At 39.8% G+C, this 18,654-nt stretch overlaps 1 protein-coding gene across 1 annotated transcript in view; it reads right to left on the bottom strand.

Moving 5' to 3' along the window:
- Positions 1-6,395: 6,395 nt before the first annotated feature.
- The window catches only part of SLAIN1 (SLAIN motif family member 1), a 49,076-nt gene continuing 36,817 nt past the window's right edge, over positions 6,396-18,654 (bottom strand). The window contains exons 6-8 of the mRNA XM_057366517.1: positions 14,043-14,207; positions 11,823-12,114; positions 6,396-7,856 (exon numbers count right to left, since the gene is read on the bottom strand). Of these exons, the coding sequence (XP_057222500.1) occupies positions 7,781-7,856; positions 11,823-12,114; positions 14,043-14,207 (533 nt within the window). The 3' untranslated portion in view covers positions 6,396-7,780. The remainder of the gene's footprint in view (positions 7,857-11,822; positions 12,115-14,042; positions 14,208-18,654) is intronic.

Below are 18,654 nucleotides of genomic sequence, written 5' to 3'. Positions count from 1 at the left end.
TAGCATGTCAAATTAATAGCACATTTCTTCCTGTTTCCTTTGGAAAACATATCATTGACAATGCAAAACAATCTAAACCACTATTTTTAACAGAATGTTCTGTGCAGTGAGTTTGGAACTCCRCAAAAGTACAAAATATCCATGCCCAGACAGTAAATTTTATTCCAAGCCATTTTCACTCAATGCCGTTGTATAAACTGCTTTCTGAGTACACTTTAAGACACTGACCTGTGAAAATACAGTAATGTAACTTCATTTTAAATGGGACCTTAGTAAGACAGTATCAGGAAGAATAATTTTCCCCAGTGTCTAATTTCAGGTGCTAAAAATCTTACCACTTGAATGAGATGCAATTGGRGCTGCAAGTACTCAGTGCTTCAGAAAAACATGCCCATGCTGTCAGACTGTGCATAATTACATTTGGCTCCTCATCAAAGACAATCACTCTGCTCTCACACAAATCACAGAATGGGATAACAAAGCCACAGATTTGCTATCAGCTACTAGGCTGATAGTACGGAATCAAACAAGGCACATGCATGTTCTCCCTCTACCCAACCCACCTAGCTCGGATCTCCATCTGCAGGGACGAGCCAAAGTCGTAAGATGCCTTCAGAAGCAAGATAAGCTCCACTAACACTGACAGAGCTTCTGGATGAGACTGCACTTATATCAATGAGATGAGAGCATAATTAAGAGTTGAGCCCAGCTGCACCAACACAAGTAGCTGCATCTGTAAATTAAGTGGGATGRGGCCCATTTTGTATCATCAATGCTRTTTCACATTGATTGAAAAGATCAGGTGCTAAAAGTGTTCCTTTTTATATGACAAAGTGAGTTGTTTAATGTGAATTCATATCCAGTGAAGAGCAAGCCATTGACACGACTACACCTTTTTGTCTGATGCTTTTTTCCTTCTCTCATATATAGAAAAATCCTTTGAGTTGAATATGTATAACTACTCAGAGCTGCATAATTTACTGCAGTCAGTGACTGCCTAGATAAACATGRATAAAAACCAAAACAGTTTTATGATTTTTTTTTGGCTTAAAAAAGTCACTATTAAATAATTATATTTTTTCTGCGTTCCCAAACTTTCATTTCAATTATTTACATTTTAAAGGAACTGACTAGGATATYAGCAAACTTATGTAAAGAAACTGTATTATACCCTGATGCAAGCATTGGAATATCTGTTTTAGAAACAATGCAAGTCTCCTAAAGAGGTCAGTATTCACTAAACATTTCGCCAAAACTGAATTCAACACATTTGTATTGGCTCAGTGAAATGCATAGTAAGAAAGCGAAAAGCACATATCAAGGGTTCCAAAAACAAAGTTAGTATAACCTCCTGCAGGAAGGGTTGAAAAGCAAAAGAAACCTCCTGCAGGAAGGGTTGAAAAGCAAAAGAAACACTATCAGTACCTTTTCTGTTTTCTATTATTGCAAAAAAAATGGTTCCAAAAATTTCATTTTAGGTGTATTGTAGTTGACATCCCCATCATGGTATCTACTGCTTCTATTATTGAAAAGTTCAGTCTTGGATACAGATAATATACCTTGTTTAGTAACATCTGCGTGCAGACTGCAAAGTATTAAGGGTTGGCTGGATTGCTAGAGCTCAGTTTGGGAATTTGGCCGCAGGCTCACTCTTTCTATACGTCTGGCCACAAAAACAAAGGAATATTTTATTTTTCTAGGGGAACAGAAATCTCAGGGACAAGAAGTGAACAGAAACAAAGAAGAAATATTATTTCAATATTTTTTCACACAGAAGAATTACTGTTTTAATTCTTCTCACTAAAAAAAAATTAGTCAAAATAGAAAAATACAATAAATGCATGAGCTTAGGGAAAGAGCTCTACAGAGCAGAAAGATCATGTCTGAAAAAGCAAAACAGTATCTTTTAGCTATGCTCACAAAACAAAAATAACATTTTGTGTATCGTTATCTAGTTGGACTCTGCCCCAGTAATGAGACTCTTTTAAACACTCAATCTTAGCAAGCAAGGAATGTCCCCTCTCTGATACCTTCACAGAAGGCAGTGGGCAGCCAACATTGCATCTGAGTGCCAGGTGTGCAGCAGGAGCCTATGCTCCTGGGAAACWAGGCTACTGAAGAGCAATGGATCTGCCCTGCAGATCCACACTCCACGGCCAAATCTACTCATGCTAAGGAGCCACAGAGGTTTTGTTCTGCCCAGCCACAAGAAAAGCTTGCACAGCTCAATCTCTTCAACATGTTCAACCCCTCTACAAAGATGGCTGAATGGAGTAGAGAAGCAGTGAATATCTAACAAGTTGCCTTCATTTTGTGTATGTCACATTTTTTCAGGTACAAGTCACTTAATAGTTTGTGAACACTTATTTGTCTGCCTGCAGTTTCATTCAGTTTTGACAGCTGTACACCTCTTTTGACTGTATTAGATACCAAGCTTCCCCCACCTCTAAAAAGTCAAGGTAGATTCACCTTTAAGTATTTCTCTGTAAAGAGTTTAACATCCAACCACCATTCATTGTCCATACTTCTTACCATGGTCCAGACAGCCCTAGCTACACATTTGTCCAAAGTGCACATGTACCAGTGGAAGACAAGACTACCAGCTGCYTTTATATGTATGTATCTATGCCTGCTATCATTCCATACCCTGTTCAAGGTAATGCATGAATTAAGAAAAGTGTTCAGTACTTTTTAAAAGAAATTAAGCAAGAATCAGGCAATCATATAATTATTAAGGTTGGAACTTGGAAAAGACCTCCAATATCACTGAATCTAACCTTTCACCAAACACCAGGAAGTGTCCTAGGCTGCATCCAAAGTAGCGTGGCCAGTAGAGCAAGGCAGGGGATTCTGCCCCTCTGCTCTGCTCTGCTGAGACCCCACCTGCAGGGCTGCATCCAGCTCTGGGGGCCAGCACAGGAAGGACATGGATCTGCTGGAGTGAGTCCAGAAGACCACCAAGATGATTACAGGGATGGAGCACCTCACTTATGAGGAAAGGCTAAAAGAACTGGGGTTGCTCAGCCTGCAGAAGAGGCAGTTTTGGCACCTGCCAGTAGCTGAAGGGAGCCTACAAGAAAGATGGAGATGAACTTTTTAGAAGGGTATATAGGGACAGGACAATGGAAATGGCTTCAAACTGAAAGAGGAAAGATTTAGATTAGATATTAGGAAAAAATGTGAGGGTGGTGAAGCTCTGGAACAGGTTGCCCAGAGAAACTGTGGCTGCCACATCCCTGGAAATCTTTAAGTTCAGGTTGGACAGGGCTCTGAGGTATCTCGCCTAGTGGAAGGTGTCCCTGCCTGTGGTGGGGGATGTTGGAAACCAGATGATCTTTAAGCTCCCTTACAACCAAAACCATTACATGATTATGTCAAAATCAACATTTGGGCAGCAAAGGACTCTTTTTTTTGTTGTTTCTCAGTAAGGGATTTGCAACACTTAAGTTACCTAAATTACTACAGCTTATATAAAATGRCTTATATAAAACAGGAATGAGGTTTCAAGAATAAACTTATCTAATCACTCACTTCCTTCCTTCCATGAGATGCTTTACATAGTAAAATATCACTGAACTGCACATGCAGAGACATAACCTCTTGGGCCTCTTTAGGTCAAAGACAATCCCTTGAATTCCCCTTGCAACAACCCGGCAGCCTGGTCACATCCGAGTGCAGACCCCTGTTCCACAGACATTAATCCAGATTARGCGTAACTGCTTACCTTGCCAGGTAAGAGCTGAAAGTCCCAGTGATGGAGACAGAAGATGCAGTGAGGASCTGCTCTCCAGTGAGTGAGGAACAGAATAGCAGGGTGGGAATCTGCAGGTGGATGGTCAAGAACTGAACCAGCCMCAAATGAGTAAGAGCCACAACAGCATGTGTAATCACTGAGAGAGGTTAGAAGAAAAGTGTGAATCTGGGGAGTGCAAGAGGTAGAAATATTCATGAGGGGGAAAAGACAGCTGGGCAGATGGGCTGGCCAAATGGGAAAATGAGATCAGGCTATCTAGAACATACCCTTTTCACCCCAACAGTGACAGTGAAAGTTACCAGGCTTAGTCACTTCCTTCTTTAACCAGAATTTCTGAATTAGTAGTCATGCCTGAGGACTAAACACCACAAACCTGCTTTCAAGAATGATTGTGTTACTGCCCCGAGTCTTTTTAATTATGAGACCTCACCTATCATTCATGGTGGATATTTAAAAGTGTTAGTGGATAAAAATGCTCATTTTTAGTATGTGTATTAGTATGCAGGCATTGTAAGGGTGGGCCTGAAATCCTACTGGGCTTCATGCCTTAAAAACCCAAAGCAAAAAACCAGCAGTTTATGTCTCCAACAACTTAAAATTTAGGTATAGCAGTAATCGCTAATCAAATTAAAAATTATGGGCTTAAAAGCAGATGATGACMACATTGGCAATTTACCTGTTGTCCTGCTTAGGGCGCTACTGTGCCAAAGAAAAAGCCTTTTAAGAAGGACTTGAAGGTGAATTTAAAAAAAAGGAGATGCCCAGGGATCCTCTCCTGTGAGGGACAACACASAAGGAGCTAGCAGGGGCTTTGCTTGCAGCAGGCACAATGCAGGCTGGCATCATGGACTTTGATACAGGAATTCACTTCAACTCTCAGTGAGAAACTAAGAGTGAGATGGGATAGTGTCCACGGCCTTGCAGAAGGGTACAACTAGATCACAGCAATTCTTTTAAACACAGAGGGGAAAATCAGTACCAATATGCATGAAGTTGTCAAAGCCGGCAAGAGAGAAAAATTATTGGCTTTAGTTTGGACAGATACTGAAGCCACTACAAGGCCAAAGATTACTTCAGGAGAGGAAGTAATGGATGAATTCCATATGTAGGCATGAAAAAAAGAAATGTGTATCTTCAACATAGGACTTAAGATTTAACAAGAATATTAGCTTGTGAAGAAGTCAAGACATGACACACATTATGGGGCTCAAAGACTGGAAACATAGAGGTTTTATACCCGGTGACTAAAAAGGGAGGGGGAAAGACTTTTGAGAAAAAGGTTTCTATGACTCACTCAGTAGCTCAAGAGGTGACCCCAATATCAGTTTGGACTGAAAAAGTTAGGTCATTTTTGGGATGCAACAAGAAGAAGACAGGAGTAGGATTTGCATTCAYGGATCAAAGAGAGAGAAGAAAGTTCCCAAATGCTCCCTCACATTTAGAAATTAGTTTTGCCTTGTGAAAAGTAAGTTCGAGTCTTTAAAGATAACTGTGTTTTCCATTGCCTTGGAGGAGACTCTGCCTCACACAAAACTGAGCCTGACAGAAGTTCTTTTGTGCTGCATATTCCACCCAGTTTGTTCCCACTGGGACTGTTGTGAAGTATGTGATGCTGTGCAGTAGTACCCTGGTTCACTGATGCAAATTTGAGGGGTAAGCCAGCTCCTCCAGGCAAACAGCAACAATACCACAGCCCATGGCTGAAACCAGTGTGATTCTTTTTATTTCTTAGATCCAGCTGCTCACACCTTGGGTTTCCTCCTAGAGCTTGATGGCATTTAATGTGACAGGTATTTGACAAAAAACACTTAAAACAGAAAAGCTGTTAGGTTACCAAATCCCGACATGATGTATTACAGGAGAACAGGATAATTAGAAAGGGGAAAACAACTGCATCTTCTCAAAGAGATCATAACATCCAGAGAGCCTGGAAAACACAAGAGCTTTGGCGACCAAAAAGAAAAGTATTTTCAAAGTGTATACTGCCCTCTTGTGTACAACCTGGTATTAACTCCAACAGCGGCAACCTATTTCAAAAGCTGAAAACAGTGCGGTGCTGCGGTGTCTCAGATCATGTAGGAACAGTGGTAAAATCCTGCCACTAGAGAACGGAGTGAAGAAACAGTTCAGACCAGGGTTGTCATCAGTGAGAAACTAATCACTGCCAAGGGCCTTCATCCATCTTTTATGAGGATCATGCTGGATGCCTAGCACCAGAAGCCGTGAGTTGTAGAACTTTTCACAGGCAAAAGGCAAAGCAACCCCRAGCTGCCTCTGAACCTCACCATAATCACAGATTGTCCACAAATGACTAAATGCTTTAAAAGTAATTTCCTCCAATTAAAGCAGCTAATGAACAATGTGAATTTGGCACACTCCTGCCTAAATACTTACCTGTGCAGAGATAATTTCTTTTTTTGAGTGCTCTTGATAACCTTCTTCAACACTTCTGCTCTTTTGGAAAAGAAAAAAAAATAACTATGTTAAAAAAACTTCTGTGTGAAAAATTTAACTGTTCATCTCTGCTAAACAATGCTATGCTATGCCTGGATCCTACTGCACTAGTATACATCACTTCTCAGTGTAACAGAAGTTTTACTCATCACTAAATCATTCCCCTTTGATTTTTATTTTAGCTTGCCCTTTTCAAAAACTCAGGTCCTCAAGTAACTGTAGAGCAAAACTGAGATTCATAGCCATTGTGAAAAGTACACAAACTGTTTCCCATTGCAAGTCACATTTGTGCTTGCACGCTCTAAACATTAAAGTGAAAAAGTGTCTTAAGATCATAGTAAGATTGATTTGAAAGTAATACATAGTTGTCTTCTACATATAYCATGGCTTCCTAACATAATTTTAAAATATTTTTTTCATATAGCACAGGTACTATTTGCAAAAAATCCAGCACAATCTTTACAAAAGCTAAGTAAAATACTTCAGGAGCTAAGTGATGTGAGATGCTAAACTTTGGCAATGTTTACACTGCACACTGAAGAAGAGCATTATTGCTGAAATAGATTCTTTATTTCCTGAAACATTCCAAAACAGCAGTATACACAGTTGTAATCAAATATTAAGTCATATGCCATTATAAGAAAGCATTGATTAGTGCAATAGGATTTTGTAAAAGATCTATCAAAAAGATTAGCATTAAAACTCATTTTCCATAAGCAACTGTTAATAAAACATTACAATTTTATTCTTTGTAATAAAGTACTGAAAATCAACAGTAGTTTTAGAGATCACTGTAATTTTGTAAGTGCAATGTGATTTATGCTGCCATTTTAAATACAAAACACTATGACAATAAATTAACAATTCAACAAATGGTGATAGACCAACAAAACCATGCTGACCCAGCTGGATGGCAATTTCCAGTGAATGCTACCTTTTTTTTTGTGCTTCTGCAACATAAATATACTGTTTTATATTGCCAATGGTAAGATTTTGTAAGATATGTTCCTAGTGCTAAAAAAGTACATTACCCCAAAAATATTATTTATGGCACAGAAAAAGTTAAATTATCTCTCTGTAGTTCAAGGTTCAGGCAAGTTTAAATGAACTTAAGTATACAAAATAAAATGTACTGGAAACACTAGAAAAAAATTCAAGCACATACATAGGTACCCCAAAATTCAAAATAAAACGCATGATGCCTTTACACTGAATAAATTATCTCAGAACTTCAGTATGGCAAAGCTGCCCAAAAGCAAAATGTCCTAGTTCTTTCCAATGAATTATTCTTGTATTTTGCACACACGTAATACTTTCTTCAGTTCCAAATGCTAACACTGCCATTGTTAGTCCGATAACAATGCAGCTGTTCAGGTAACTATCAAGTGCAATATTTAGTATTTGATAAGATGTTCATTTTTTAAAAATGACATGGCATTGTAGATGGTTACAGATTAAGATCCTGAGGGACATAATACTGTATAACCCTCCTTTTCCAAATCATTGTTACCCAGCCAGCTGGGTAATAAAATCCACATTATGTTGTTTTCCACCGTTGAGGGGTATCCTTCATCAATAGCAGCCATCTCTCCAGTTCCCATCCCGTATCGTGCTGAGTGATGACAGTGGCTTTGGAGGCTGAAGAAAACTGTATTAACCAAATGACAGGCGGAAAAAAATAAAAAGGGAAATCAAGTCATATTTCATGTGAAACATCAAGGTAAAAGACAACATCTACTTGTGCAGTGACAATGGCTTTGGGGCTTGCTTAGAGACATCACTCAGGTATATTTCTGGTTACAGATTAATACACATATAAAGATCTGTGGTGAAATYAAGGCCACTTCCAATGAGAAGAGCATGAAAGATTTGTAAAAAGGAATTGAGTGAATAACTAATCATGCATGAGACACCTCTAGATGGGAAGATTTGGTTTTTCAGCGCTAAAGACAATAAAAACATACTTTTGTCACCATGGGCAGCAGAGATCTAATTGGAACATGTTCCAAAAAGCTACTGTGCTCAGAATTGCTCATGAAACATCAGCAGTATAAAAAAACAYTCCGCAAGCAGCAAAGAGATTTATCAGTTGAAGAAAACTACTGAGTTTTTAATATAAAACAGTCTAGACCCTTTTATCCAAGACATGTGACAATCTGCTTCCAGAGCCACCAGCTCCAGCACTATCACTTCTGACAGGAACTCACCGTCCTGTGTGTCCCCACCCTAAAACCTGGGCTGCATCTCTCACTCATCAAAGAGGACTTTTAAAATGCTTCCCGACCATCTTCCAAACCCTCCAGGTACTACGGAGGCAACTATTTGAAGTGAAACTAAAAAAAGGAAAAAATACCATCTGACTTGATCTAACTGCCAACTCACTGGTAACACAGCAGGCTCTAATGTGCCAAAACCAGAATTCTGTCATACCAGAATTTGCTGAAAAGTCTTTCAAATTTTGTGAAACTACTTCATATAAAAGCAGATCTCAAGCCTTGTTTCCACACTACTCAGCTTTTGATCTAAGTTAACAATGCCTCCTCTCCCTTCCAAACACTTTTTGCTGTAAAAAGGCAGAAGTATGCTATAAAGCAGGCAGTTGGTAAATCAGTCATGAGAACAGCTTCAACTCTCTGCTACAAGTGCTTTTTTTCGTAGCAAAAACACTGCACTTAAGTAAAAGCGTTGGTTAAATTTAGATTGAGCCAAGCTGCCTCTGTGCAACTCCACTTTGGTGTAGCATCATTTATCTTTCATACAAACCCAGTGACTTGAAACTAAGAACATAACCTGTCTGCTGTTTTCTGCAACTGCTGCTTCCTTTTGTTCCCAAAACAAAAACTATGTTTAATAATATTTTTTTTTAAAAAACCAAACAAACCAAGAGGGCAAACACAAAGAATAATTAAGTACYTTGAAAATAATTGCTACGTATCCAGAGGTGAATCTCTACCACAGGGCATTGATAGAAAAAGTACCAGCACTGAAAACCATTTCAAACAAGCACAAGCTGTCAGTATGATGTCACRTTGTTTGAGACAACACAGTTTTGAAGCAGCTGTAGGGCATTTCCACTTTCCCACCACCAGCTGGATAGCAGTGACTGGCTCCAGCTCAAGGCAGCAGGAACGAGCAAGCCCTGGTTCCACAGGTATGGGTACATTCCTGCCACACTTGTGCCTGGTACTTGGCATGATCCAGACCCGAGTTGCTGATCAATTTTCTGGCTTTAGCTGGAATCTGCTTCATCACTGGACCTGTCTGGAAACTGGGAGTGCTGGCTGACCCAGATCACTATCAATGCTGCTCTAGGCTGGGCACTGTGGGGCAGTCCAGTTGTCCCACTCAGCTCCCTGCTYACCTTGCCCTAAGGGAAGCTGCCCCCACACTGCATAAGGTTAAAACACAGAGAAACTGGAAGGTGGGGTTTCTAGAAGCCATGAGCTTGGGAGTTGGAAAGGGCTATGGGTTGTGTGGATCCAACCAACAGAAGAAAAAAAAAAAAGCTGCTGACTTCTAAGGCTAAGAGATGGATTGWAGCACCACAATTTCTTTACACTATTGAATCTCTGTTGGTAAGGGGAAAAGCAGTTAATATTTAGCCAAGTCATTTATCTTGGCTATCGTAATTTTATATTACAAATTACTAAAAGCACTGTCTCCTCCAATGTTTTATCCTATGCAGTAAACACTGAAGTTCCCTAATGCGACCCCAATATAATGTGTCTAACAACCCATTTTAAGTATCTAAAATACTAATAACTTGGCCAAAGGTAGGAAGACACAGATTTTCTCTGAGTATGCACTTCTCCCTGAACATCTGATTTATTTTAAAAAAACAAAAGACCTGTTCTATTTTTAATAGTCATGACTGAAAACACTATTTAAGCTTGAAAGAAGCTAGACTCCTAAACTGATAATCAGAAATACCACTCATTAGGAATTACCACAGTGAAAAAATCTGACAACTGAATTCCTTCCAAGAAAAGTTTTTGAACTGAAACAGCTTGTATTTTTCCAAATGAATGAATAGAATTAAAGGAGGGTGTTAAACGAGGGTGTCAATAGAATTAAACGACTGTAGGCTGAGCTCCAGTCTACCTGKGCTTTTCAAGTCCTATGAACTTGTCATTCTCACAGTGCACAGACCATCCAYCTTCAACAATGGCTGGTTTGGCTCTATGGCAACGCAGAATGCTGCTAAGGCACATTTGAAGGGAATGAGACAGGAGCCCAGACTTTCTGGACTACAAATAGCTTTGTTACGGATTTAAATTGGCTTCTAATAAAAACARTGTTGAGAGTACAGTGTCTCACCCTCCCACTGAAAMCTCTTAATTTTRTTTTTCTTTAATATTGTCTGTTATWTGAGAAGTTACAAAGTAGCAAGGGACAKGTCTTCCTGACCCAGAAAGGCTTCCTCACATGTTGCTATGAAAGATTTAAGAGCTCTGCAGAAGAACGTGAAGTGGAGRAAAGGAAAAAAAGGAAAGAAAACYCTCAACTATAAAGAACTCTAACTGAGAGAGTTCCAGCTGAGAGCAAAGGAGGTTATAATAGAAATCTCATGGTGCAGTCTTCATCAAAGAAGAAACCTGACCGCTCTTTATCAAAGTTTCACTGCGGTTGCTCAAAATCTGTTGTCAGTCACATCAGTGTAATCCCCAAGTAACTCAACCAAAGAGAGAATGTGAACAATTGAACCTATTCTGGATCTAGCCAGTATGTAGTGAAAAGTATGAAAATTATGAGAGCTAAGCAGTGACAGTCCATCCAATAGAAAATGAGGTGGTCACACAGCAGGCCCTCACAAGAGGAGAGATGTGTGCAATGGGAAGAAATAGCTGGAGGAGTTAACACAAGTTGAGAGAAGCTTTTCCTTGAGAAGACTTAATTCCTATTAATTACAGAACATGCAGCTAAGAGTTTAACTCCCCGCTATGATAAGGTGATTAAAACACAATCTCTTTCACCAAGCTTATTGCTTGACCTAAAAATAGTTCATTTGAAGATGAATTTCTCTTTATTTTTTCCATGCAAAAAAATGCATTTGCTTAACAGTACAGCTTATGCAAGYATGTGATATTTCAGGATTCCCTGCACACCTATCGTCTCCCACCTGGAATTGAAAAGATGTTGGTTCAACCCAAGACTGTACTATCCAGGATATCTCCTTCCTCACAATGCTGTAATGATACAACTTATATTTTTACAGACTAATGCTATTTACAGCAACAGGACTGCAACTCTTTCTATTTGATCACTAAGACTTGCTGATGCTGTGACACTGAAACAGCAGTAGGCACAAGTCCAGGAGAAGGTAAACCACATAAGTTTATGAGAGGACGTTCCCRTTTGAATCTCTTACTGACCAAACAGGTGGCAATCCATTCCTATTTGCATGTGATTACACACCATCCATTATCACAGTTACCAGGAACTASCAGYATGCATTGTCCATCACTATTTCTGRCAAGCAATCTCCATCCATTCAGTGACTCAGCACTGGGAGACAGAAAATTATGTTTTATAGCTTCATAATCAGGAGGTAAAAAAACCCCACAATTTAAGCCTAAGCCATCCACATAGAGACTGAAACCAGTTTAACTCTTACCTTCGAACTGGCTGTGCAATTTTACTTCTGGGAATGCCACTCCCATTGACAGCCAGCGATGGTCTTGGAAGAGCACTCCGCCCTACAACGCCTTGACCAGCAGTCTTGTTTGGCATTGGGATCCCAGTGTTGGAGTACAACTGTGAGTTGCTGGACACTGGAATACTGCTACTGTTRCTACTACCTTGTACGGTGGGGCTTACGTAGGCAGTAGCTTTGAGAGGCTGTCTGACAGACACTGGAAAATGTCCCACACTGTGAACTCTGTGTTGAAGCTGTCCTGGTGATGGAACTGTAAAGAGTGATAGAAAAGGAAATAACAAGGTCAGTATGCAACAAATAAGATCAGGTAGTAATGGTCATTTCTAGATAGATCTGAATAAAGATAAACACAGCATTATACAATTTACTTGCTGATTACAAACTGCTGAAAAACCTCTCAGATCCAACTCTGTATCCAGTAGCACTACACTGAACTAAAATATCCAGTTCCACCCCCATCCTGAAAAAAAACCCAGTCCATATTCATCCTTATTTCTCCCCTCAAAGAGATTAAATTAGCCATTATAAGCACACTGAATCCACCCACACACTTRGAGCTTTAAACAGGAGAAACAGCTGAAGGCAGAAACTAGTCACTGTTAGACGATTTTGATTTTTGTAACAAAAAAATGTGGCTTGCAACAACCACATCTTGCTGAAGCAACATTGCWTTAAAGCATTTTGAAGCATCACAGAAGTTTATGCTTTATGCATAAAAACAATAAAAAGGCTATAAAAGGCCCTGAATGCCACACGATATTCCAAGGCAGATATTATGTAAACTATCATATTAAATCATTGCTATGAGCTCCAGAAGCTTTATACATAGCTTTTTCTACCCAATCCTGCCCTCTGGTGTACATTTGGCACACATCAGTTTCCAAGTCCACGTATCAAGCAAACTGTCAAAAGCTTGAAACAYATAAACAAAGACACTACATTTAGAGCAATCCTTTTTCAAGTTGTTGAAAAAGGCCATCTTTAAACCATTTAAAGACACAGGAAAAACTGCAGGGGAGTGGTTCAATTAAACTATACTGGCAATATATTGTTATGGAACTCTTATCATAACATGGCTCCTAAAACATCCCAGCAAATCCCTTTAATCATAGATGGTTTTAAAGAAGTATTTCAGAAGAATGGAATTTTTTACGTGCACACATATAAAAGCACATAAACATGCAAAGAAGTATCTGTTTCTAAAAAATAAAATTAAACTCTCAAAGCACAACCTTGAAAACCCATGTGGGAACCTGCACTATTTCCATTCTCCTATTCAAGCAGGACAAAAGACAACAAAATAAAATCATCAGTCAAGAATATTTTCYGGAAAAGAGGCAGTTTAATTGTTTTGAAGACATTTGTAACTTGTGCTCGAATTTGAAAGAAAACACCCACAGGAAAAGTTTTTGCCAACTTTTCCCTCCAAAATCTCACTGGAAACAACATAAGTTAAATCCTTTCTTCCTAAATTCTTTTTTCTTTCCTTGTTTCATCTGCCTGTGCCCAATGAAATCTACTTTTCCCACTTCCTCTCAGAGAACCCGTGCTAAAAAAGATGCGTTTGGATCTTGATCTTGTTCACAAACCACATTAATAATTCATCTACTAGATCAATCTTCCTTCATCCTCTCATCGATAAGTCATCTAAATGAAACCAATTACAGAGCAATTTTAATTCCCCACTCAATAAGTATATTGTACTTGAGAATAAAACCCTGTTTAGTGCATTTCCTCAGAAGAAAGAGGATCAACTTCAGTAGGARACAGTKCATGTATTCTAARAYAGTGTTTATACAGCGTACTGTACAAACAGCATTGTACAAACTTTCAATTGTAATTTCAAATTGTTTTCAATTGTAATATTAAAACTAAAAATGTGAGCTTAATTAATTGCATTATTAGTGTTTCTACACTACYACTACTTATTATAATACTGGTTTTAATGCTGACACAAGATGAATGGACAAAGAAAAAAGAAAGGAAGAAAGTCTCAGTAACAAGACAGGCAGAATTYGCTKTCCAAAGCAGAAACTTTGAAAATCCTGAGCTATATTAAAATCTGGTGCAAAACTAGTTTCCTTTTCATTTTTTATGGAACAAAGCATCAGTGACCATGACGTGTATTCTATCACTTGATTGATCCCTTAMACGCAGCTGAAKARCAGAGGTACTYACTACTYGACTGCATCCTTGAAATCCCGTTACTRGCTCCATGTAAATTGGAGTCAAAGCTCTGACTGTTCCTCACAGTGACAGGAGAACCAGCAAAGCCAGCAGTGCTGCTAATGGTGGGGGTACTTGGCATCCGAGCGAGGTTAGGCATGCTTCTGCGGAGTTTGTCTGGAGCARAAGAAGACAACATTCATAATCAGGTCAGAATTTCCAACAAACACAAGCAGCCTCCACACAATTTCTGTAGAAAATCAGAATTACAACAKGTTACTTCAACAAAAAGAGAGGTTTTGTTCTGCCAGAAGAATATGAATACACTACTGGCAGCCTTCAAATTGTGACTATTGTAACAGYATGATTATTCACAAGAAATTTTAAATACACCAATAGGCAGTACATTTAAGCAATCACAAGGATTTAAACACTAAAAAATTAGGATGAGYTTCACATAGATGTGTAAAGTAGGTCAGGTGAACCATGCCCTAAATGTGCCTGTTTCTTTGCGGTGAATACAAAAGCAAGCCGCATTGGCAGCTAGATACAGCCATTTACTCCGTGGATGTCTAAAGACAGGTGAGATGCATCCATCCTAACTGACTGAAGTCTTGCTTTCAGGTGCCAATAAGATGCTGAGTAACTCCATTCAGAACCTAACYTTGTTAGCATGCTAGGTTTCTGCAGGAGGCCACGTGCCAAACTTGRTAAGTCTTGATGCTGTTCAGTTGCTTGGAGCCATGGGTTCAKGTAAGAATTTTCAAATCTGTGCTTCTTCCTCCTACCTGACTTATGATACCTGATTTGGTAGGTATATTCAGAACAGCATTTTTTTTGTAGGGCTTTTCACAAAAAGCAAGCTGCAAATGCCCCAAATGTTTTTGGGAAGGTACAACAGCTAGGGCAAGTATCTAAGAGGTCAGAAGACATCTGCAACCCCACTCACACKAGTTCATTTGAAGAGAGAAACTGAAAACTTCAAGAAGAAACACACAACACCATCRGGTAATCTAAGGCAAAACTCTTCCGGCCTCTTCTGCTGTCAAGCCAAAGGGAGATGACTCAGTTTGGTACAATCAGAAGAGACTGGCAAAAAGGCACAGACTGAAGGACCTGGTCCTGGGACGTGACAGACTTCAGTAAAGCACCRCTGTGGGAAAACAATGGGTATTTATTAAATTGCCATTGACAACATCACCAAGGTTTGCCTCTTGGCCAGGCTCAGAAGCCTAAGTGGTGTGCCCTGCCAAGGTGGCTGTGTCCCTCCTGGTAGCACAGCCAGCRTAAGAGGCCACCAGCTACTGTTCCTGACAGGTTCCAGTGTCAGGCAGGTGCCTGCCCTCAGTTCTTACACTGCAAAGGAAAGCAGGGCTATGCTTGTCTTGTAACAGCAGCTACAACTGCTCTCTCCAGCAGAGAGCAGGGTATTTCCAGACAGATCTTTTGGTTTTATGCATAGAAACAACACAGCACAGTGCTTGGAACTGCTGGAGTTGGTCGACCTCCTGGCTCATACAGGGCAAGTTCAGTTCACAGGAACACCAGATTTATTTAGAAATCCCTGTTGATCACTCCACATAAATATACAACCTATTTAGCACCATCATGAGCTCCTCTAATCCTTAAAGCAGCTAACAAGTGAAAAGTAATAAGAYGTGACAGTACAGTTCTATCTATACCAGTTATTAGGAGTCTCACTAACAGCAACTTCAAGTGATGCCTACATAACTCCAACAACCTGTGTCACACAGAAAGGCTCTGTCTCCAGCAGGAAAAGGAAATGCAAGGTTTGAATCCCTGGAAACTAGAATACAGTTAAATCCTAAAGAAGAAATACTTAAGAGCAATCTTTCATCAAACAAATCAGAATTGTGCTTCAGTGACTAATTAATAACAGYGGCAAACTGAAACTGTCAATGATACAGCAATGAACATTAACAAAGGGATTCCACTCCAGTTCTGCCAGGTAGTATTAGCATCAGTGATGTAACAATGATGAAACAGTTATCAGGATTCCAAAACTGTCCTGGGGATGCAAACAATAGCATCCACACAGCTACAGTATGTATCTTATTTCTAAAATATTCAAGAATTTTGCAAACTGAAGAGGGAACTGTCACACTATAACGTAATCCTTGGCCAAAAGTGGCAAAAAAATCATGAATGTAGAATGTCTGTAGCTACAGTTAATTYTGGAGTTCTAGCCTACCCTTTCAAGTCCTAGGTCCTGAAATCCTAAGCCAACATTATAGAATGTGGCAAAAAAAGTTTGAGCAGCAGGGAAAGGCGGTACGGAAAATGGAACTGCATAAAATAGCTCTTTTATTATCACACTGTATAGCAGAAATCCTTGGACTCTACACTCCTCCACTCAGGGACTGCATCAGCCACCCCAGGCATTATTTATGCCTAAACTGTCCAGCGGATGCAGCTACAACAGCACAAAAATGGGTACAGAAGTAGCTTGGATTTTCTTCATGTCTTGGGTGGCCACGTCTTTTGCCTCCTGCTTATTAGTCCCTTCTTGTTCCAGCAGTTTGCTCTGCTGCTGATACATTCAGTCCTCAGGCAGCAGATTCCTGCTGCACCTGCAAATTCTCATCCATCAAGCAGCTGCATTACTTCTTTGACGACTCCTTGTGTCTGCTGAGATAAATGGCCCTGGAAAGCAATGAAAATAGCAGGTCAGTTTTGTGTTTGGGGAAAACCCAGAAATGTTCGCCTTGATGGCATTTTGCAGCTTTCATCTCCTTGGATGATGCATCCTCTTTCATCTCCTTGAAGTTTGTTCTGTCACCTGCTTCCCTCCTAAGAACAGTGGAAATAACCTTTCAGATGTTTTGTTTGTAAATGAAACGCTGGCTCTTGTGAGCTTAATATATGGAAGCAGAAGGTGGGAGTTATTTGATTTTAAAATTATTTCAGGCCACTGAGATGTGACTAGCTATGAACTTGCTGGAAATATACAGGAAGAAAACAAAAATATTTTTCCAAGCTTCTTTTATTTCCAGACCTCTTTGTTCTCCTAAGACTGATGAGAAAATTAACAGAGAGAAGTGAAGGAGTAGAGTTGAGATGTATTCTCAGGTGAGAATTAATTTGCTCAAGTAGTCCTGTTTGTGATGAACACTGGAATTTGCCACCRTTTCTGCTACCTCTTCTGCACTAATCTGGTTCAGTGGCAAATCTAAAAAAATCATCAGTTGCTTGCAGTCTGTTTTGTTAGGAAGATGTGTATAGTAACACCAGTAAGGAACTCCAAAGAACCTACACATTTCAAGAAATGCCTGGACATGGCATTTAAGTGTGGCAAGGTGGTCATCAACGACTGGACTTGATCTCTAACAGCATCCACAGTTATGACTTTGACCCACTACTGAGTCTCAACTATAACTTAGGCTGAAACAAGGTGTTTAAGTAAAATTCAGCCCTATAAAGCATCTTAGATATATCTTCGCCTTTCCCAGCCCTCTTTTAGATAAAATAAGGTCATAAGACCTACACACAYTGAATTGTTGAGATACTTGTAAGTGTGAAGAAAATTCAAGGATAGGTCATGCAAAGGGAGGTARTAACTGGATCCTAGTTACTACCACYTTCTAAGAATAATTCAGGCATATATTGCCACATGCTTGTCATTTGATGAGCTTTCCTTAGGCAGCACACACTGCCCTTTTTGAAACATCAAAAATTGCCTACTGCATGTTTACACTTTTTCTTGTTTGTGGCATCCATGCCAAATTAGCCCATTGCCTCTACAGCACAAGAACTGGGAATTGTGATAYACAGAATCCCCTGCCCTCAACTGAATATGTACATGGAAAGGCCACCCCACAGCACAGATCATATTCAGTACTGCTAGAAACAGGTCAAAAAGCAGAAAAAAAAATCCCTTCTTTGTCAAATATTCCACAAAATTACAGTGAAGACAGCAGTTCGCCTCTCACCCAGCTGCTTCAGCTGTGATTTTTTGCCACGAAGTTCTTCTCCTGATGCTATTTCTTCTCTGAAGTCAGCTCGGGATCAGTGGCCCAGCTTCTTTCTGGCAGGACACCAGAACAGGCAGCACCTGCCTTCTGTCTTCTGATCCCCGCACCGCTGGTCGCCGTCCCCGTTCCACTGCTTCTTTTTTTTCCTTTCCCTGACCTAATACTATCATTGGCCGAAGATTAATTCCGTGTAGCACGCAAACAGACGTTGTCCTAGGAGCAAAGCTGCCCCAGAAGAGGTGCACTCTTGGTGGGCTGCCAGGTGAGGACTTCTGTAGCAGTTCTTGGTCAGTATCACCTTCTATCTGCCAAAACGCCTCATCCAATGAGATTCTCTTTGCAAGGAGGGCTTAAGTTAACTCTGCAGCAAAGCATCTTAAAACACTTTTATTCCTTCACTGTTATTTTCGGCAAGTAATGTCAATGGTTTATTTGAACAAAAGGCCTCCTAAAAAGCACAGGAGTGTGATACAATAAATCAGAATTACTAGCGTCTCAGAGAATTCTGAATCACTGTTTGAACTATGTTAGCAGCTTCTTACACATATTTAAATCCTTCACACGAATCCTGCAAATTCAACTCTGCCTTATCTACGCTGCGTGCACAAATAGATCAGGGTACAACCACAAGG

This window comes from Malurus melanocephalus, unplaced genomic scaffold (assembly GCF_030028575.1).
Source record: "Malurus melanocephalus ecotype Western Australia unplaced genomic scaffold, MMel_1.1 scaffold_66, whole genome shotgun sequence".
NCBI classification, from domain to species: Eukaryota; Metazoa; Chordata; class Aves; order Passeriformes; family Maluridae; genus Malurus; species Malurus melanocephalus.
This window is presented reverse-complemented; position numbering and strand designations above follow the sequence as displayed.